Source organism: Colossoma macropomum, unplaced genomic scaffold, assembly GCF_904425465.1.
Source record: "Colossoma macropomum unplaced genomic scaffold, Colossoma_macropomum, whole genome shotgun sequence".
Classification (NCBI taxonomy): Eukaryota; Metazoa; Chordata; class Actinopteri; order Characiformes; family Serrasalmidae; genus Colossoma; species Colossoma macropomum.
The window spans coordinates 24,484,934-24,506,825 of NW_023494809.1; the positions used below are offsets into that span (position 1 = coordinate 24,484,934).

A 21,892-nucleotide genomic window follows, 5' to 3' on the forward strand; every position below is an offset into this window, starting at 1 on the left:
TATCTCCTGAAAAACATGAAACATGCTTTAAGGCTGTTTTTTACAGGACATTAAATAAATGAAGGGTGGTCTTTGACTTTTGCACAGTACTGTATGTCTATTAAACTTGCCTATATGTATAAATGTAATGGAAATTCTCAGGGGCCCTAATTGTAGGGTAAAAGATGATTATTGTCAGTTTATCAGTGTAATTGTTCATTTTGTTGGTTCTAACTTTGGTTGAAGATCTTTTGATGATCAATTGAATCAGAGGAATGACAATCTTTGTATGTTTGTTTTAAAATACACCCATTTTTTTATTATTAATGCTGAGTAAGGAGTTTCGTCTTGTGACATGTTGGTTCCTTTATTCTTGGAAGGATCTATTAGCTGTCAGTACTGTAACTGTGTGCATGCCTAAAGCACATTAATGCTAAATTAATCAGAACTGCAGTTTTGGTCTTTGCTGATTAGTTGTGAAAAGCTGTATATAGTGCATCTCTTCAGTCTGGAATATCAAAGTCAAGGTAAAATACTGCCATTTGCTGGCTAATGGAAGCCTGGGAGTCAATATAAGTGGTCCAATTTATAGCAAATGCCTGCCTGTGCTGTTGCCAGTCACACCGCTGTCCAACTTTGACTCACTGCAGTTCTGCATTGACTATAAGGTCTTGCTTACAACATTTAAAGCTCCAAATGCATATCTTACTGATCTGTTTAAGCATTACAGCCCATCCAGAACACTTTGCTTGGCTGAGACAGGTTTACTGCAAACTCCTGTGATCTCTTACAGCTCAGTGAGTGGAAGCTTAACATGAAGGTTGTGATAGAAGTGAAGCAAAAAACTTTTTTTTTTTTTACTGTTTTTTTGAACCACAGCTTCCTCTATTCCTGTGTTTTTGTTTCTATTTGTCACAACACAAAGCCTCAAATGACTCTTCTGATGTGTACAAACACAAAGCTGTCTGTTAACTATGTAAAGTATATTGTCATTTACTGGTGCAAAGAAAAAAAAGGCAATTACACATTAAACATTTTGCATTGTTTGGGTTTGAGTCCTGGAGCATATTCAAAACAGATAATGTTTAGATGTTTTAACAAATCAAATTTTCCAACTGTTTATATTCTGATCTTCATATTCTGATCATCATACACTACTTTTATTCATATTTAAACAATAATGGCATCATTTACTAGAATGTTTCAGAGCAGCTGCGTGCAGTGTGAGCTGTTTGATGGCTCTTCACCCAGAGCAGTGATGCAATACAATCTCACCACAGCATAAAGTCCATGCGGTTTTCTCTCAGTGCTCTCAGTGCAAGTGTTCAGGGTACACTGACCCCATATCTCTCAGAAAGGCTTCACCCTTGCATGTCTAACAACCTAATTTAGCATCGTAAGAAAAAACGCCACAGAATTAATCAAATTAGTCTAAAGTGATGACATTTCATGTAGTTATATCCTGGATGAACATTTAAACCTTTTTTTGTAATTTTACATGTAATAGTCATGTTTTTTTCACAACTAAACTTGTGAAAACCTGTAGCTCCATGTGAACAAAGAGATGAATTTAATATGATAAATTAGGGTTTGTAAACATTATAGCCATTTTATTTACTATCCAAAACCACCATGACTTCTGAGGTTTTATATGTAATGCTGATGTTAGTAAAATAGTAATAAATCTGAAAAAAAAAGGTTTCTTTGAGGACTGTTTTGCCTTACAATAACCTGTATCCCTCCACCATGTGTGAATTACAGTAAATGGACTAAAATACATTTTAAGCCAAAATTTTATCACAAAACTACCGTCCATCATGCCTGACGTCTGACACATTGTTTGCTGGTTGTTTTGTGATAAACTCTTGGCTTAAAATGTATTTTAGTCCATTTATGTGTATATATATATATATATATATATATATATATATATATATATATACACATTTGTACATGTTAATACATACACGGAATGTTTTATATATATATATATATATATATATGATAGGAAGCAGACACCCACCTCTAAAAGCTCCCTCACAGAATGTTATATATATATATATATATATATATATATATATATATATATATATATATATATAAGTAAATAACATACTGTGAGGGAGCTTTTAGAGGTGGGCGTCTGCTTCCTATCACCACCACTGTGAAAACTTCTGACTCGGTAAGTGTGCAAGTGTCTTTAGAACGGAGCATTTCACATCAAACCACTCGACCATCTCGACCATTTAATTAGGTAGAATTTTTGAAAAATCGGTGGCGTTCCCCTTTACGGCAACAGTATTTTTATTTGAGTCCTCTTAAAGGGTCTTTTTTACGCTTACCTCAATAGATTCTCGAATAAACAGCCTACATTTCAGCAACAGACACTGCGGTAGTCTATTTAACTCGTTTTTGCTGTGTAACTATAAACCCGGTCATTTTCGCGTCTGTTTAAAGCACCGGAGACAGAAACCTCAGCAAAACATCCATACAGCGTGTTAGGGAGGGGCGTGGCCAACACGACATACGCCATTACGTCGTTGTTCCAACGTAGAGGGCATTTTGAGAGGGGGGAGTATATTTCTGGGGTCGTTCATAAAACACCCTAAATCAAAGGAGATACAATAGCCAATACATATACTATACATGCTATGATTTCAGTTTGTTAAATAATAATGTCATATACAGAGAAATATTAAGCATTCCTTTTCTTATTGTACGTTTAGTTGACTCAGCTCCCCCCTCCGTGAGTCATGCACTGTTCCTGTATTTTGAAACGGAAAGCGGGAGGACGTCGTTTGTCAGCCGGAGTTGAAACAGAAACGAACGGGACCAAAAGAAAAGAAAATAAAAGCGCGTGTTTTTGTTACTGCCTCTATATTATGTTAGAAGTAAGACGAACTTGGCTAAATTCAGTGTAACTCAGTTCACTGCTCGAGAGTAAAGTAACGTTAAACGAGACACTAAAAGTAAGTGAACAAGGAGCTAAGCTAGCTGGCTAATGCTAGCTCCGTGAGTCGAGTCGAGGTGTCAGCTTTGTTTACTGATGAATTATATAATATTAGGTTAACTATCTCGTGTTTATGAGTTTATATGTTTCATTTAATAGAGCAGCTGTTTTGTTTGCCAAGATGGATGTGACAACGTGTCTGAAGTCTCTGCTTTTGGCCATTCGGCAGTACAAAAACAACAAAAGCTCCTTGAATTCATCACAGCTGCAAAAACAGATTGAAGTGAGTTGGCGTTTCTGTGTAAGGCAGCTATAAAACTCAGCCCGTTGTCTGTCGAGACCACCAAGATGCTTTTGGGAAACAGTTCTGTTTTACTGACCTATGTTGCTGTATAATGATCTCCTGGCGGCTGTTTTCTTTCTGTAGGACGTGTCAAGCCTGAAGTGCTCCAGACTCTTAACTTCAGGGCAGGTCCTTCCCAGCGAGTGTTTGAGTGGTCTACTGGAAGTAGCCGGAGATCCAAACACAAGTCATGCCCTCACTGGGGCCATCCTTTCTCTGTTGGCGCAGCTTGGTACTTAATGGTCATGGGGGTCTTGAGTTAAGGGGTCTTTTAAGCTGTTATGATGTCCTTCTGTCAAATGAACACTGTGGGTTTTCATGTAATCTATCCTCAGTCTGAATGAGACAGTGTATTGAGGGTCTCTTGTTTGTTGTCTTTGATAGAAAATATCAAAATATCAAAAAAGTAAAGTAACTTATTTAAAGCTGAGGCTTATTGTGAGACTTATTTCAGTTGCGCTTTTGTGACATGGTGGTATTTCAGTTTTGGAGGCTGTGTATGATGCTTTATATGAGACACTTTAGAATTAGAAATTGTCTTAAACCTGAAAACATATGTTGTTACACTCTTAGCATGTAGTGAAGCAGATAAAACAAATCTTATTTGCTAAAGGCATCTTTTTTCCTTTGCCAGCGTCTGATGAGGAGAGCAAAGAGGCCCTTCATAGCAGTTATAACATTGTAGGTACACTGGCTGCTATCGTCCACTGGAACAGAGCCACCCCAGAGGAGCCTGTTGTGTTACAGGTAAAGACAGCATCTGACTAGCAATACCCATGCAAACCATATAGGGCCCATATTCTGCTATTCTCTTGCAATGTGTTAATTTCCCTGGGTCTGTTTATGATGATTATGTAGGTTTATGTACTTTAACTGTATGATTTGAATGTAAAAGGCAGAGTAAAACTGCTATAGACTGAATAGGCAGTTATATGTAAATGTGTTGGTTTTTGTACCATCACGAAAATAAACTCAAAATGGGCTGTTTTTGCAGCTTAGTTTATGTAACTGGACTGTAAAGACTGGGGAGTAAATAGTACATTTTTAGAATTTATTACGCATATGTGGTACATGATCATACTACATTGTCCTTTTATTTAAGAAGTGTGCAAACAATTCTGTTTACCATAATATTAGTGGTTAAAAAAAGTGTTTAAAATTAAAAAAAACAAAAAAAAGGGGAAGGGGGATGAAGTAACAATCTATGCTCACAGGAACTTTTTGATTTTATAATTGTATCATTCTTTTTTTTAATTACTTTCTCAACAAATTCTTTTTAATTTCATTATTCTTTTATTTGTGCTTGTTTTATTTGTGCTTGTTTTATTTGCGTAGAAGTTCTTCCATTTTTACTGGTCATGAGAAATTGGGGGCTCCGAATCTGACAAGCGCTTCTTTTTCTCCAGTGTCTTCAGGTCTTGCAGCGACTTACTTACAACATGAGAATACTGCACTGTGCCTCGCATGTCGATGAACTCCTCAGTTTCCTCATGCTTAATATGTAAGCTGTGTTACGAGGTGTTGTGCATATTTTTTCACATTTACATAACTGCAAGGTACATAGCAGAGAGAATGATCAGCACAATAGTAGAGGTCGTACTTATTCTGTAGTTCTTGAGCTTGTTTGTTCAGCCTTTCCTGTTCTTGTGGTGTTTTTAGCAAAACCACAGCTGCATTGGTCATGAAAATGTTCTCAAAGTTTAGCGTGAGAACCACACAGAGCTTTTGAAAAGCATATTTGAAAATCATGATCATCATAAGCATACAAACGCACGAGTTAATATATTAAACATACAAATGCATTAAAATGTAGTTGGAAATAATACAGAAAGCTGACGCATCTGTTTTTCTGATCCCAGCCAATCTAATAATGATGACATCACAAAGCCCTGCTTGGGCCTGATGGCCAATCTGTGTCGACACAACCTGTCCATGCAGGCTCAGATCAAGTCTCAGGTAGGAACCACCTGAGCAGATATAAGCAGTGGTTCTTATAAATACATAAAGCTTTTAATATTGCTCTGTTTTGCTGATTATCAACTTACGACCTTCTTACTTATCTACTTGTGAACTTGCTGATTGACAATTTGACTTTTTCTTTTTTGCAGAGTAACGTTAAAGCTTTCTACAGGGCCTTAATTAATTTCCTTGGCCATAATTGCCTAACAGTGGTTGTCTTCGCACTGTCTATTTTGTCCAGTCTAACCCTCAATGAGGAAGTGGGTCAGAAGGTATGTTCATCTTCTATGTGATCCTGCTGTATGTGTTTGTTTTGTGGTTTTAGACTGTCGCTGTACACGTTTACTTGAACAGTTTGTGCTTTTTGTGGTTTTGCAATTGCAGCTGTTCAATGCAAAGAACATCCACCAAACCTTCCAGCTCATCTTCAACATCACCGTCAATGGCGACGGCACCCTCACAAGGAATTATGCTGTTGATTTACTGGTGGACCTTCTAAAAAATCCCAAGATTGCAGATTACCTCACCAAGTAGGCCTTTCAGCTTGGTCTGTTATAGGAATATGTGCTGTATCTGAATTGTTGTGAGATTTAATGGGTGTCCTTTCTGTCTGACTTTAGCTATAAACACCTTTCTGTCTGCCTGAATGAGGTGGTCAGCCTCCTCCATGGGAAAGACCCGGATACTGCAGTCAAGGTGACAAATCTTCTTGTTTTTGTTGAAACTAGGGATGGAAAGCAAAAGTGAATACTGGTGCATTTTCCCATGACATGGATTTCACTGTATTGTACATTACTGTGCAAAAGTCAAAAGAGATTATGCTTTTGTTTATTTAATTATGTAAGTAAAAAAAACTAAAATTAATGTGCAAGAAAAATGCAGGATATGGGCCCTATAAAGGTTTTATCTTTAAGAGAGAGGAGAAAATCAAACTCTTGCTTCATATTTGGAAAAAATCTGCAGGTGTTTCTATCCATCTTTCCACTGTGAGAAGACAACTCAGCACTATGGGTCTGAAAGGATGTGCAGCTGTCAATAGGGAAAAAATTTAAAAAAGTAAACAGACAAAAACAAAAAAATGACATTAGGAGTAAGATTTTATGGACTTGTAAGTCTAAATTGGGATTACATTGATGGTGAGAGGCAGAAGATGTGGTCACCTTCTAAGAGGTGTGGAAAAATATTCCTGCAGATTTGAAAAACTGAGAGCAAACCTGCCAAAAAGAATGGAAGCTATAACGAAAGCAAAGCATAGACACACTAAATGCTAAAAAAAATTGTTGTTGAGGCTTCTGTGTAATGTTCTGTTAAATAATAGATCTTCTGTTTTTTCTGCTAAAAAATGGTCTTTTTGATTGGAAATAAAAAAAACACCTCATAAACTAAACAAAAAGCATAAATCAGTTTAAACTTACACACGACTTACATTGTTGCTGCAGATTTTTGTTTTGAATATGTGTTTGTCTTTCTTGCTCTCTATCGAATTGGATCAGTATCATTAATTCACTTTGAAGGGCTTACAAAATATGCTGTAATGGTAACAGTAGTAATAAACATTCATGTCTTTTCTGCGTTCAGGTGCTGGAGCTGCTTGTGTCTCTGTGCTCAGTGCCAGCTCTGCGCAGACTCATCTGTGAGATGGTGCTTCGGCCTGTGGCTCTGCGCCTGCAGCCTGGGGTCAGGAGCGGTGCCCAAACCAGAGGGTCAGAGCCGTGCCTGGACCTGCTTCAGTGGGCCACAGGGCCTCTGCAAGGACCAGAGCAATGCTCCTTGCAGGCACTCTTGCTGCTAACCGAGCTGTTTGAGGTGAGAAAATTGTCAGACAACTGTAATACAGGCTTAACTGCTCAGCATAGATCTAAAGCCTTTATTACAGTTTTGCTGGTTGCCAGTTATTAGATATGTCTATATTGTATCTACCCTCACTGGCCATTTTGTCAGAGACACCTTCCATACAGTTAGTTAGATCTCTGTCTAGAGTTGGGCAAAAAAGTCTGTACTTGCAGCACATCCAGTCAGAGGCACACTATGTTAATAGTAATTTATTAATTATCCATCAACTTTATTGAACATTGCAGTTTATGTACATATCGTACAGCCTTAATAAGAAATATACAACAAAGGTAGTTTTAATTATTTAGGCAAGGTTGTGAATCTATGGCTGCAGGTTTGCATGCCACACCTAATTTTATTTGATTTTTATGATTTTTTTTTATATGATTTTAGTTCCTTTCTTTTTTATTACACTATTTATTACAACTGTCATTTTATGTTAATTTTGTTGCTATTGTATTTTGTTTTACTATTTCTACATTTCTATCACTTACCTTTTTATATTCTTATAATCTTATATTCTTTTACTTTTTTTTTTCATTCTATTTTCAGTCTTCAAACACTGAGAATATCAGTGTCTGAGTAATTTTTGACTGACAGATATTGTGCCTTTTCACCCTCAGGAAGCAGTTGACTCCTCGTTGTCTGATTCAGCTCAGTCATTTGTGGAGCTCCTGCTGCCTGCACTGCGGGGGTTTGCTGCAGACTCCAGACCCCAGCGAAGGAGAGCAGCTGCTGAAGAGGCACTGTATAAGAGCAGGACATGCTGTCGATCTTCTGCTGGATATCCATACTCATATTAGCCATCATTATTTTACAGTTTCCCTGTTGTAACTACTTGATCAAACATGTAACGTATTATGTTGGGCTATTTTCATATCAAAATCTGGACAAAATTCAAGCTTAAAGATGGCTAGAGTTATTATTTCTAGCTATGTAACATATGTTTGTTTATTTTTATAGATAATGGTATGTCGTACGGTGTCAAACCACATAAGTAACTCCTATTTAAGTTCTCTTAACGACTTGACATGGTTTGAGGCGTGTGCTTCCTGTCAGCCAACAATAGTTTGTAACACCATTGCAAAACTAAAGAAAGAAACTTTAAATACTGTACATGTCTTGGCTGATGAGCTGCATTTAAAGTAAGGGGGGAAAGTGAATTTGATTATTGCTTTATTTGCGAAAAACTCTAAGAGGCAAGAAAAATGATGAATTTAAGCCCTTAACATGTCCACTGCTGTGTGGAGAAGACTTCCTGAAGACCCTGGTTTCACAGCACATAAGCTCAAAGCTGTGCATGTTGCAAGTGGAGCTGCTGCTCTCTAATACACAGGACTACATCAGCTCTAATGGCTCTGGCTCTGACTCGCAGCTCAGGTGCGTAGGACATCAACTAGCTATCTGAGGCAGATTGTTGGATGGATTGAGGGACGGGGTGGTGGTAGCTTAGGAGCTGGCGAACTTGGCTTTGCCTCAAGAGGCCATGGGTTTGATTCTAGGTAAAGGATCAACCAGTGAGAGGTTTGATTATTTACAAAGGACATTTCAAAGGTCATGTAATCTGTCTAAACCTGTTACACATTTCGTTTTCCTTAATTCATCAGTTTTACTTTCATTCATTCTTTTCAGTTTTATGTAAATCAGTTATTTAAAGACAATACAATTCATTTACTCAGTCAACATGCACATATGAGCCAAAATATTATGACCACCTAATATGCTGTTTGCTCTCCGCATGCTGCCAAAACAGCTGCGACCCACTTGGGCACGGACTCTACAAGAGCTCTGAAGGTGCCCTGTGGTGTCTGGCACCAAGGCGTTAGCTCCAGATCCTTTAAGACCTGTGAGTTGCAAGGTGGAGCCACAGCGGATTGGACTTGTTGTTCCAGTACTTCCCATAGATACTCCATCAGATTGAGATCTGGGGAATTTGGAGGCCAGTGCAACACCTTGAACTCTTCGTCATGTTCCTCGAACCATTCCGAACAATGTGTGCGGTGTGGCAGTGTGTTTTATCCTGCTGAAAGAGGACACTGTCATCGGGGAATGTGATTGACATGAAGGGGTGTATGAGAGATGTTTAGGTTGATGGCATGTGTCACATTGACGTCCATATGAGTGCCTGGACCCAGGGTTTCCCAGCAGAATGTTGCCCAGAGCATCACACTTCCATGACACGCTTGTCCCCTTCCTACAATGCATCCTGGTGCCATCACTTTCCCAGGTAAACAGCTCACTCGTACCTGGCCATGCACATGATGTGATGGGGAAAAAAAAACAACAAAACACAAAAACCTGGACTCATCGGACCAGGCGACCTTGACAGTGGGCAGGGGATGGTATGGGTACTCTGACCGGTCTGTGGGTATGCAGCAGGATGCGGTGGTCTGTGTATTGACACAGATTTCCTCCTGTGGCCATTATTAAACATTTCTGGCTTGTGCCATGTCAGCCCTTCTGTCAGGATTGCCTTTGTTGCCTTCGCACAAGAGACTTGGGCACCCAGCATCTTGTTGCTGGTTCATGGTTTGTACCTCCTTGGACCACTGTTGGTAGGTACTCACCACTACTAACTGGGAGCACCCCACAAGCCTTGCTGTTCTGGAAATGCTATGACCCTATCCTCTGACCGTAATTATTTGGCCTAGTCACTCAGGTCTTCATGTCTGCTCATTTCTCCCACATCCAACATGTTGCATACAAGAACCAGCTGTTTGCTTGGTGTCTAACATGTCCCAGATCTTGACACATGCTGTTTTCATGAGAAAATCAACATTATTTACTTCATCTGTGTCAATGTTTTGGCTCATCTGTGTATTTTTAGGTTGCATGTCAAACACCCTCACAACCTAAGGGTTCTTTTTTCTGCATAGTAGCTGGCTAGTGCAATTTACTTTAAACTAAAACATCAGCTCAGTGACACATGATAAATGTTGTGCCGATAGCTACACAAAGTGAGAGACCACCCTTCTGTTTATTTAGTTTCCAGTCAAAATGGCCATTAAGTACAAGTTATTCATTTTTTGGGGTCAGGAAAAAAGAAAATAGTTGTTTAACAGAAAATTACATCAAGCTCCCAACACTTAAAATAATATGTGATCTATCAGTATGTAATTTCTCCAGTCTTTACTTTTGTGAACCCACTGCCACTTTAACTCTTCTATCCGTTTAATCTTAAACTAGATGAGTTACAGTTACAGTGTATCCTTCCAGCAAAAGCTGTTACCAAAGGAGTCACTGACATTGTGTTCCAATTCAAGGAGCCAGTAACTTTCACATAAGTAACTGCCCAAACTTGCAAATGTGCTAATTTTACAGATTCAATATAAGATAATCCTCTTGCATAAAGAAGGGGGAACAGACAGGAAGGAAGAAAATTTGCACTAGAACAAAGAAACTGGATGTGGAGTGAGGTTTTATGGCTTGTGGAGTCTAAATGGTAAGCAGAAAATGCAACCAACTTCTAAGACTGAACTTGAGGGTGTCTCTGCAGATAAAACTGAAAGCAGATCTTGTGAAATAGATGAACGGCAAAGGGTGGACATACTAAAACTGAAAAATTTATATTTAGTTGTTGAGACTTCTGCAATTTTCTGTTAAACATATAGATAGTCTTTTTTTTTTCGCTCTCTCCACTGTAAAATGAATAACTTAAGAGCCGTTTAGACTGAAAATTAAGGAAATGAAAGGGTGGCCTCTAATTTTTGCAAAGTGCTGTAGATTTTGAAGAAAATATGTCGTCTTCTTATGATTTTTGTGTCCGCTTTTGCTCCTGTAGCCAGATGTGCTCCGAGACTGTACTGAAGACTCTGGAGCTGATGAGCCAGCTGAAGCAGCACGTGTCCGACATGGAGACGTGCTTTTACAGGATCCTGCAGGTAAAACATAAAGTTCCTCTGGGGGTTTAAGTGTGTTTTTTAGGACGGGTGCATCCAGTGACATCCAGTGCTTTTGTGCCATCTTATATCAAATCTGTGCTCACTGGAAATAATGGTGTTTATCAGATCCGCTCTAGTGACTGGATCACCTATCAGGTTCTGAGAGTTTTAGTGAACTAGGTAAATCTGCATTTAGCTACAGTCCACCATTGAACTGAAATAGACTACAGGAAACCCTGAAGTTCTGCTCGCTGATGGCACTTAACCATTTTAAACTTTTAATCTCTAACCATGTCCACTCAGCCTGCAGCTGTTTTATTTGATTTTAGTGCCTTTCTTTTTTTATTTCACCACTTGTTACAACTGTTACTTGATTCTGATGTGTAGATGTTAATTCTTTTGCTGTTCTATTTTATTTTACTATTTTATCAAATAATTTTAGTTTTAATTTATTTTTAACACTTAATATTATTATTCTTAAATTTTAATAATCTTACATTCTTTTACTTTCTGTTGCTATTTTATGCATATTTCTTATTTGAGCTGTTATGTGTATTTCTTTCTCAGTCTTCTTGCCTTGCTGATTTTAATTTTTTTAATTGATAAAGTTCATTTTAACTTTTTTTAATCCCTGTTTAGCTTGTTTGACTACATTATAAATGAGGGTCACCCTCAATGTACTTCTGGATGAAACAAAAGGTTGATTGTTTGATTGTGCAGGACCAGCGAATGGTGATGCCCCTCTCTCTTGCCCTTACGTCTAACCTCAGAGAACGGGTGCAGACTGCCCTGCGCATCCTCTTTGAGGCAGCACCACTGCCTGATTTCCCTGCTGTCATGTGAGTAAAAAAAATTTAAAAAAAATCGTGTTCTGTCATAGTCACACCTGGTGTCAAAAAGAGGTTAGATGTTTCAGTTTCCTTCTAACTGAGGTGTGAGGGAGGTTAGTAGCATGGAGATGTGCTAAAGCACCATACTGGTACCTCTATCTTTTCTGTATCTTTACACCTCTGAGCTCAGTTTGGAAAAAAATCAACAGTGTGAGTCTTTTGACTTTATATGCAGATCTCCAGCACGAATATCATAACTCCTGTTTGAGCTTCTGTAATACGTCACCTCATTTTCATTTTCTCTTGCGGTTTGACAAAAGGAAAGAACTCATAGTGGGGCTCTTTAAAGGGGAATCAAAGGGGTTCATGATGTCTACAACACAAGTTCAGTAAATATTAACCCTATAAGGTTGAACAAAAACGTGGCTACACTGCGTTTATTTGATATGTAAAGAACATTATCCAACAAAACCAAAATACTTATAGATTTTTGTATAGTTTGTCTCTCAAATTTTTCAACAAGTAAACACTTGAATAGGAATATGATTAATACATTAGACATGTTGTATTGATACTCTTAAACAATTTAATTATTTATTATAAGCACTTAACGATCCAAACTGCTCTGAATGAACAATCCATCAATGAAAGAAGCCTCTTTTATACAGTGATAGGAAACACGGTAGCTCACAGAAAGCTCAGATTCTATGGGCTGATATTTTGAAAGCTTACATTGAATATTATTATATTGAAAACTTGTGTAGTTCTAATTTGTGAATAATATTTCAGCCCTCAGGTGTTTTAACACAGTACAATCTGGCTCTCTTTGAAAAAAGTTTGGAAACCCCTGGTTTGGGGCTAACAAATTAGCTTGTGGCAAGAGCATTAGATCGGGATGCGAAAAAAAGCACAACTTTTGTTTCAAGTATTGTACTTTTTATAATGTTTAATGCTCTAATAAACTGAAAATGGAAACATTAGCATCAGTCGTATGCTATAGGTTGAAGAATGGGTCACAATGTTTTGTTGATCTTTTAAGTGTTAAGTAAACTTAAGTTTGAGCTAAACAATTTCTAAGTGAAAATAAGTTAATGATTCTTAACTAATAACTATTTTTGTTGCAATGTTCAATCCACAAATATCTATTTTTTGCTGAGTTTAACATATTGGAAAAAAATAAAACAGAATAGAAAGTGTGCAATAACATTTTTTCAATATGTTAAATTTATCAAATAAGCAGTGATTCTGCTTTCAAATCTGTAGAAGTGTGTTCTCTGTAGAGGATGCAAGAACGTATTTTCACTTAGAAAATAAATAAAACCTAATTTGACTAGCGGCACCCAAACCTTTGCAATATTTTTCTGTATTATCTAATTGAGACGGCACTGTATCATATTAAATTTTGAATTGTGTGAATTGTTATGGCCCTAGTAAAAATCAGGTGTTCCAACAGTAAAAGGATTAAAATAAATGTCGTATATATTGATTTTTTGACTTGTTTAAATGTGCTGATGATCCTAATGTACAAGTATGTACTTGTTCTTTTTAGTCTTGGAGAAAGCATCGCTGCCAGTAATGCATACAGGCAGAAGGAGCCTGAGCTGGCGGTTAGAGGCAGCGCTATTCAGGAGGATGGTGTCACATACAGCAAGAGTTTTCCTCTGTCCACCACTGGACCTAGCAGCCCCTCTCGCCAGAACATCGACAGCCTCATTGAGAAGCTTCAGACAAGCATGCAGGTGTGTGTGTGCCTGTGTGTTTTTGGGTGGATCCATGTGTGTGTTTTGGGGTTGTTGGCGTGAGGCGCATTTGGTGCTGTCTCTTACTTGTCTTTCAGTTACAGGAGCCAATGAAAGATGTGCACATGTCAGAAATCATTGACATCTATGAACAGAAAATCTCTGCCCTGGCGGTATGTTACCTTATAGAATGTGTTGTATGACATTTCCTGATATTTGATTAAGGCTCTGCGGTAGCAGGTGACTCATACGTGGGTTATTTATGCACAGTCTAAAGAGGGACGTCTGCAGGACCTGTTGGAGGCCAAAGCTCTGGCTCTGTCTCAGGCCGACCGGCTCATCGCTCAGTACCGCTGTCAGAGAGCACAAGCAGAGGCTGAGGTCAGACACATACACAGAGTTGTACATACAGATACATTACGTCCTGTAATGTATACTGTCATATGGAAATGTTTGGTCAGATTACATGTTGTGCAGATTTTCTCATTGAAAATATGGATACATTCTCTACAGAGAACATACTTATGCACTGTTTATTTGCTGAGTTTAACATATTGGAAAAAAAACATAGTAAATGTGGCCTGTGTAAATGTTATGGGACAATTTAGATTTTAGGTTTTTTCCCCAATATGTTAAACTCAGCAAATAAATAGACTGATCAGCCATAACATTAAAACCTTGTTTCTACACTTATTTCCCATTTTATCAGCTCCACTTACCACCTATATATATTTCCTTTCTGTCACAGTGTTATATATTGATGTGTATGTGAGTGTGTTTATATATGTAGTCGCAGATACGGTTTCCGTCTGATGAGCACAGTAGAACAGCGCACCACCACTCCTTTGTTGACTAAGCTTTCTTGAAGTTCTTTTGCTGTCGTGTTTATTTGTTTGTTTGTTTGCCTTTTGGCCAGCATATAAGCAGTTTTATCTAAGAATTTTCTTGATCTTACCTAGACTTCCACAGTTCTCCTTAACTGCCCTTTCTTAATGACATTTTGGACAGTGGAAAGAGCTGGAATTGCTTTAATATGTTTATTATAGCTTTCCCATACTTTGTAGGCATCCACAAACTTCATTTTCAGATCTTAAGCCATTCTCTACTTCTGGAATTTATTACGTTGTGGAATTGTCATCAGCTTGACCTACCTAACCAGTCAGTAAGGCCTAACAAATTAAGTTGTGAGACTTTACAACTGGAAGGTTGTCCACACTTTTGCATATCCCACAATTACAATAAAAAAAAAAACCCTGTTCATTAACATTTGCAGATTTTTTTTGTGTGTTTACAACAAACTGTATGTTATGCTGGTTTCACCATGCTGGTGTTATCTCCGCACTGTTATAGACAAATTGTGCAGCAACAGATGGGCTACAGTCAAAGGTTTTTTTGTTTTTTTTTTTGGCCACATGCTGACACAGACAGGAAAGTATGACCACAAAACTGTTTCCGTTAATAGTCGTCAACTTGAGTCTCTCTCTCTCTCTGTGTCTCTCTCTCTCTCTGTGTCTCTCTCTCTCTGTCTCTCTCTCTCTGCCTGTCTGTAGGCACGGAAGCTGGCATCTTTGCTGAAAGAGACTGAGAGGAGAAAGGAGGAGCTGCAGGCCGAGCTGAGTGAGCAGGTGTTGGAGGTGGAGAAGCTGAAGACCGACAGTCAGCAGCTACTGCAGCACAACAGCAGACTGCAGGCCGTGTCTGATGAGCACCAGAACCTGAAGGGCAGCTACAACCAGCTGCTTAGCAGGTCAGTATGGTTACATTCAGACTGCAGGCAAATCAGATGTGTTTCTCAGATCAGATCTTTTGAGATGACTGTCCGCACTGTTATTTGCAGGTGATCAGATCGGTTGCCGTAGTAATGATGTAGGCATCATTAACCTGGATGCAGGACACCACGCCACTCCCTTACTTTACTAGCAAGTGTGGAGTGCGGGCAGAATTTCCAACCATTTTAGTGAATCACATGTTCATGTGTGTGCATATTACTGATATTACTGATTATTGACTGCAGGTATAATAAGAATGAGGGAATGCTGAAGGAGCTCCAAGCTGCCCACATCTCTCTAACCCAACAGGCAGAGGGCTTGAGGAAGAGCAATGAGGGACTCAAGATGCAGCAAGAGAGGTCAGTTGGGGTCAATGCTAGCATCTTCTGTAGTCTGCTCTTAAAAGAATTCCCTTGCCTTTTTATGTAGTATATAAACATTGTTAAAGTTTCAAAAACAGCATGTTTTGATTGAATTGTTTATGTAATGTGACAAAAATCCAGGATATGTGTACAAATATGTAGGATATGAGCCCTTTTCCACCTTCTCCCTCTGCAGGAGGCCTTTATTGATTTTGTCCCCTCCTGTACTCCTGTGTTAATAGAATGTCGTAGTGTTTTTCATCCAATCCATTTGCCACATCTGTAGCATATGGCTTATTCTCACGAACGTGACAAATGCTAGGAAACTTTTAAAATAACTAAAAACTAAATGATTTAATTGATTTTTAAGTTGATTTTTAGTAACATACTCAAATTTAAATGACCAAGGTCTTGTAAGGTTGGAAGATTTATCTGTAATATAGTGTTTTGCAATTGTATCTCATTAGCGCAACACACTGACAGCCATTAAGGTTTGTCTTTTTACTTGTGCCACATAACATTTTGTTGTTTTGGTTCACATCCTTTAATGCCTTCCATTAAAATAAAGCAAACAGTTAAAAGTACAAACACAAAAGTAATTTCTTTTTTGACTAGTATTCAGCTGAGCGCTGCACAAAAACACAATATTTGATCTTTTACCTTATGAATGTTGTTGATGGTGTTGTTGTTTTTCTTCTTTTTTTTTTTTTATATGCTCATTACAGATTTGGTGCCTGCAACACATTCCAAAAAAAATGAGACAGGAGCATGTTGACTACTTTGCTACATTACATTTCCTCTTTACAATACTTAATTATTGTTTGGGTACCATTTGATCCAGAAAGCAAAATTTTAATTTGAAAGCAGAGTTTTTCGCCATTCTTCTGTTATACAAGTCTTCAGCTGACGCTTGGCGTTGTGATGTTAAAATAAGCGTGGACTTTCTTGAAAAAGATACATCTATGATACATATTCCTCCAAAATGTGAATATATCTTTCAGCATTAATGGTGAAAGTTACCCAAGTTACCCTTGTACACCCACATACCATGACAGACTGTTGCTGTTGAACTTTATGCTAGTAATAGTCTGGATAGTCGTTTGCTTCTTTTGCCCAGAGAACACAATGCCCATTATTTCCACGGACAGCCTGAAAGGTTGACTTTTCTGACCACAATACACCTTTCCACTGTACCTCAGTCCATTTCAGTTGAGTTTGAGCCTGGAGGTATTACGGTCTTAACTTGCATTTGTGGATGTCTCAACAAACACTGCAGTGTCTTCTGAGGGATTCTTTATGTACTTTACGTACAGAAATTTCTCCAGATTCATTGAATCTTTTGATGATATTATGCATTATAGAGGGTGAGATACCTAAAATCCGTGAAGTCACTTGTTAAGCAACACTGGACCTCAATCAAAAAACACTTTTAAGAAGACATTTCTTCACTTATGCAGTTTTTACAATGATTCTGACATTCACCAATGTTTTCTTATTTAGGATTTGTTCTTGGGTAAGAACAGAAGCTACACACACTCAAGAGCACAAAGGTCCAAACAATTCTGCATCTTGAATTTGATGTAGACTTTTTCTTGGGACCTTTCCCAAGAACAAGTTTAAGAAAAAACCTCATTAAGAATGAGGCCCATTGTTCTTAAACTGTTTGATTATTTGCTGATGATTTTTACATTATTTTTGTAATTTATTAAAAAATGTATTATTTATTTATTTATTTTTAAGTGCCAAGCTTCAGCCCATCCTTGCTCATTAATGAGTCGGCTTTCTTGAATGCTCCGTTTATACCCAACCTCATCTGTTTAGGATGTTTTTGGAACGTGTCACAGTGTTCCTAGTCTTAAGCTGCCCTTGGCCCAACATTTTTGGAACGTGTTGCAGGTTATCAATTTCAGAATGAGGTTTATATTTACAGAAATAATGAACTTATATAAATATAAAATATTAAATATCTTGGTACTGTTTTCTTTTAAATACAGGTCAGATGTATTTACAAATCACAGCTTTCTGGTTTTATTTGCAATTCACTTACTTTCCCAACTTTTTTGGAATTGAGTTTTTCAATACAAGCTAATTTTTTCTTAATAAAAAAAAATGCTGAATTTGAAAAGTGCTAAATATCGGTAATGAGAAACATGTATGTGAACTTTATAATAGATAAATGAACTAAATCTAAGTGCTGAGGCAAAAAAAAATATCGTCAGTGGTCATCAACTGTATGCTACAGATGCAGCAGAAAGAGTTTGGGTTGCAAAAGACTGAAGTGTTCTCTGAAAAGATGTAACAGTAATTTGTTGATGCTCACATCTCTTGTACTACACTTTCTTATGATGCCTTCTTATGACCTTAACCCTCAGCAGAGTACATGTCTTTTGTGTGGTCGCATTGTCGTTGTGGTTAAGGTGTGAAGCCATCAGTCATGTCTTTTCTCCGCAGGCTGTCTGCAGAGTTGATACAGAAGGAGCAGCAGATCGCAGCCCTAGAGGAAAACGTGCAAGAGAAACGTAGTATTATAGCTGGTGAGGCAGCGTAGGGGTCTTGTATGCAATGGAATGATGGGGGTGCTGTAGTCTGCTGTGTGTGGACACGTGTGCGGGGGTGTGTGGTGTTTGGTGGGGGTGTGAGAGGGCATATGGAGGTTTGTGGGCTAAATGGAAGTAATGGCTCACTGTGCTGCACAACAGGTTTGCAGGCTGAGGTGAAGAAGCAGGAGGAGCAGGCCAGCGAGATGGAGGAGAGCATGAATATCTTGAGAAAGGAGCTCAGCAAGACAGAACAGGCCAGGAAGGACGCCAGCATCAAGGTGAGATGGCTCCACCTTGTGTCAGTTATGAAAAAATTTTATCGTGAATTTTTATTGTTTGTGTTGTTCACTTAAAAACACACTGTAATGCTGCGTAGTATTCATCAGATATAGGTGACAGTACACTACAATACATTAAGGCCCAATCCTATTTCTTATTTTTACCCCTACCCCTTGTTTTCGAGTGTCTCCTTGCCCCTTGGAACTGACTTACAAGGGGTAGTGGTTGAAATCTTCCCCTACGAAATGGGACCCTCAAATAAAAAAGAACATTACTTCATTAACAGCTACTAGCGCTGCTCTGTAGGCGACACTGCCAGTCTGCAGTGATAGCAGAGGAGGGTAAAGTTCAGCAACCTCACTGCTGGGCTTTAGTTACATATAGGGCGTCATATGCCTTCAAAGAGGGGTGAATGCGATGATTATTTATTATATTCATATTGTTATTTATTATTTATTCTTTGGTGATATGTAACTGAAGTCAGCTGTTTGCCAGCTTCTTGTTGAAATTTTCCTGTTCCACCTTAAATGGAGCAGCAGTTACATTCTGGCACTTTAGGCATCAGTATTGCTGGACTATTTAAAGTTGAGCGGGTTAGCGAGACATTAGCATAATATTAGCGTTTTTTATGCTTGTTATGAAGAAAAGGAACATAATACGTTAAAATTACATTAAACTAAGATAATGCAATATATATATATATATATATATATATATATATTATTTATTTTTCTTGTGTATTGACATCTTTTGTGTAGGAATTACCTTTCATTTTTGGAAAAGTAGAAGTCCTCGTTCATTGTGCACTGTCTCATTAGTGCCCTCTAGTGAGAGTTCTCACTAATTAGAAATTCTGGAGTGTTGCATTTGTGGAGCTTGTGGTGGCAAAGGAACCAAAGAAGGCATAATTTATTAGCTACTAACTGAGTGATGGTCAGTTTGTTACTTGATTATATAATTAATTGTTAGCCCTGTTTGTTTTTATGTTTGATTATAGTGTTGTCCAGGGGTATTATATGGGTTTGGGTGGTTTGGTAAGGGAATAATGTGGATTAGGAGTGATTGCCGGTAAGTAAGTATTTGTTTGAGTTTGTTAAGTGGTGATTAAAGATGCAAATAGTGTGAAGTTATGAATGGAGATGGTTGCGTAGGCTTTGGACTCATCCTGGATGTTTTCTTGGACATGTTCTTCAGGCTTCGTCTCTGGAGCTGCAGAAAACCCAGCTGGAAAGCAAGCTTCAGAAGAAAGAGGAGGAGCTGAGCAAGCACATGCAGATGATCGCCATGATCCACAGTCTCAGCAGTGGCAAGCTCAAAACCGACGCCTCTGCCAACCTTTCTCTGTGATGCATGCATGCATGCATACATACATACATAGACATCTCACTTAGACATGAACACTAGCCACACATCAAAAAGTGCTCCTGACAAGCTATACACACAGACACACTCTCCAACTTGGAACACGCACAAGCAAAGGTAAACTGTGTAGATATGAAATATATAAAATACATTTTACACCATGAAACAGTTTATAGGTGATAGTGTGACTCATTAAGATGTTTTTTAATTGACATCCAATTAATTTATTACCTTTTGTATGTGTTGTCATATTTTAGTCTGTACATTATGCCTGTCTTTCTCCTCACCTATCATTTTAAAGAATGAAATAAATTTCTCTGAAACAAAATATTTATGTCAGATATAAGCCTCTCTCACAGAGAATAAAATGTATTTAAATCCAATTTGTTACAATAAGAATGTTTACAAATTATTGTGTTTAACATCACTTGTAGAGGGACTGTTTTGCACAAATGAATGAGTGATGTACACTTATGATGCTTAGCATCAGTTGACCCAGTGGAATATGAAGATTAATCATGATGGTTCTAAGTTTAGACATAACCTAAGTTCTAATAACTCTGGAAGGCAGTGATTTAATATTTTGGCCAGTAGATGGGGCTACAGCTCATGACAGAAATTAAATAAATAAAGTACTTTTGAATGACATGGTGACTTTTACTTAACACAAGGTAAACAAGAAAACTGCAGTGTTTGGGAATCAAAATTGAGGACATGAAGTCGACTAGCGTGAACCAAATCGTGTGTCCTCTGCTCACTGAATTTTCTGTGCAGCGTAGATCTTGTGTTAATGTATAAATTAAACAAAATATTTTAAAAATTCTCCCTTTGTAAAAGCTGCAGTTTTAGTTTCTAAAACAAAAAGACATATATTAAGAGAATGCTTTTGACTAATCCCTTTTTTAAGTACCCTTAAATATTTATTTTAATCTAACCTATATAAACTAAAACAAACAACATAAAGCTATATTGAAATTTGTTAAATATCTTTAGGGTACATTCTGTCACTCAGACATGCTCAGCTTCTCATTCAGATTTAAATCATTTCTTGCTGCTGTAGATAATTTTAGATATTATAAGATACTATATAGATAATTTTTCAGAAGTCCTTGATTTGCTGAAATGGATGCATTAGTGTTAGGGAAGGAGGTAGGGCAGCACGTTAGAACGAATGTACATTTGATGTCTTCTGACCGTTCACTTCTTGTGACTGGACAACATCATAAATAGTGGCAGGGAAGCACACAGGCTTGGGAGAAGAGACCGATAACAGTGTCTGCAGGAACACAAATCAAGCAGAGGAGTTAAAGAATTGCTCAGAACTGATCTTTGTCTATCAAAGAATAGGCTAAAAAAATAAAACACAGTGAAAAAACAAGAATGCAGAAGGTCTGCAGAGACTAGCTTTGCATGGTCTAAAGGGCACTGCGAACCCGACTCGCCATGTCACACAGCAGCTGCTACAAGGAGAACATATGCAATGTATAGTGTGTAACGGTGAGAGTGCAGACACACTCCAGTTCATTTTATACTCTACTGGAATAGATTTAATGAAATTGAAAGTTTAATCCAGATCCATTTTGCATCATACCGATGAAAGGGTCAGAATTTGGTATAAGGAACAACATCCATAGAGCCCAAAGGAACCATTCTGTTTGGAGTGAACAGTACAGAGTGGTGGTGACAGTGTGATGGTGTGGGGAATGTTTTCTGGCACATATTAAGGCTCCTGATGTGCACTAAAGAATGTCTGAAGTCCATCCCTTCATGGCTACAGTTTATCCCCACTGAACACCTCCATCATGATAATGCAGCATGTTACAAGGATTGTATCGTCACGGAATGATTCTGGGAACATGACTGGATTTTCACCTCTTCAGTGGTCAATCCCCAGATCTCAGCCCTTTCAAGCGTCTTTGGGATAATGTAGAAAAGGCTATTTACAGCACGTACAGCTTTCTAATGTGCATTATCTGGGCTACCATTTCTCATGGTAGCACATTCCTTTACAATGCATCCAGTATCTTGTACAATCCACCACCGGCATGAATTAATGCTGTTCTGAA

At 38.1% G+C, this 21,892-nt stretch overlaps 1 protein-coding gene across 1 annotated transcript; it reads left to right on the forward strand.

Moving 5' to 3' along the window:
- Positions 1-2,294: 2,294 nt before the first annotated feature.
- On the forward strand, positions 2,295-20,150 carry cip2a (cellular inhibitor of PP2A). Its single transcript, XM_036558908.1, is given in 23 exon segments — positions 2,295-2,948; positions 3,089-3,212; positions 3,357-3,504; positions 3,907-4,019; positions 4,679-4,773; positions 5,132-5,228; positions 5,381-5,503; positions 5,616-5,761; positions 5,852-5,927; positions 6,810-7,037; positions 7,688-7,756; positions 7,758-7,848; positions 8,303-8,444; positions 10,846-10,945; positions 11,666-11,784; positions 13,325-13,514; positions 13,613-13,687; positions 13,785-13,895; positions 15,065-15,261; positions 15,529-15,642; positions 18,097-18,179; positions 18,345-18,463; positions 19,659-20,150. Coding segments are annotated over 22 exon segments (2,691 nt in total). The 5' UTR covers positions 2,295-2,948; positions 3,089-3,110; the 3' UTR covers positions 19,812-20,150.
- Positions 20,151-21,892: the final 1,742 nt, after the last annotated feature.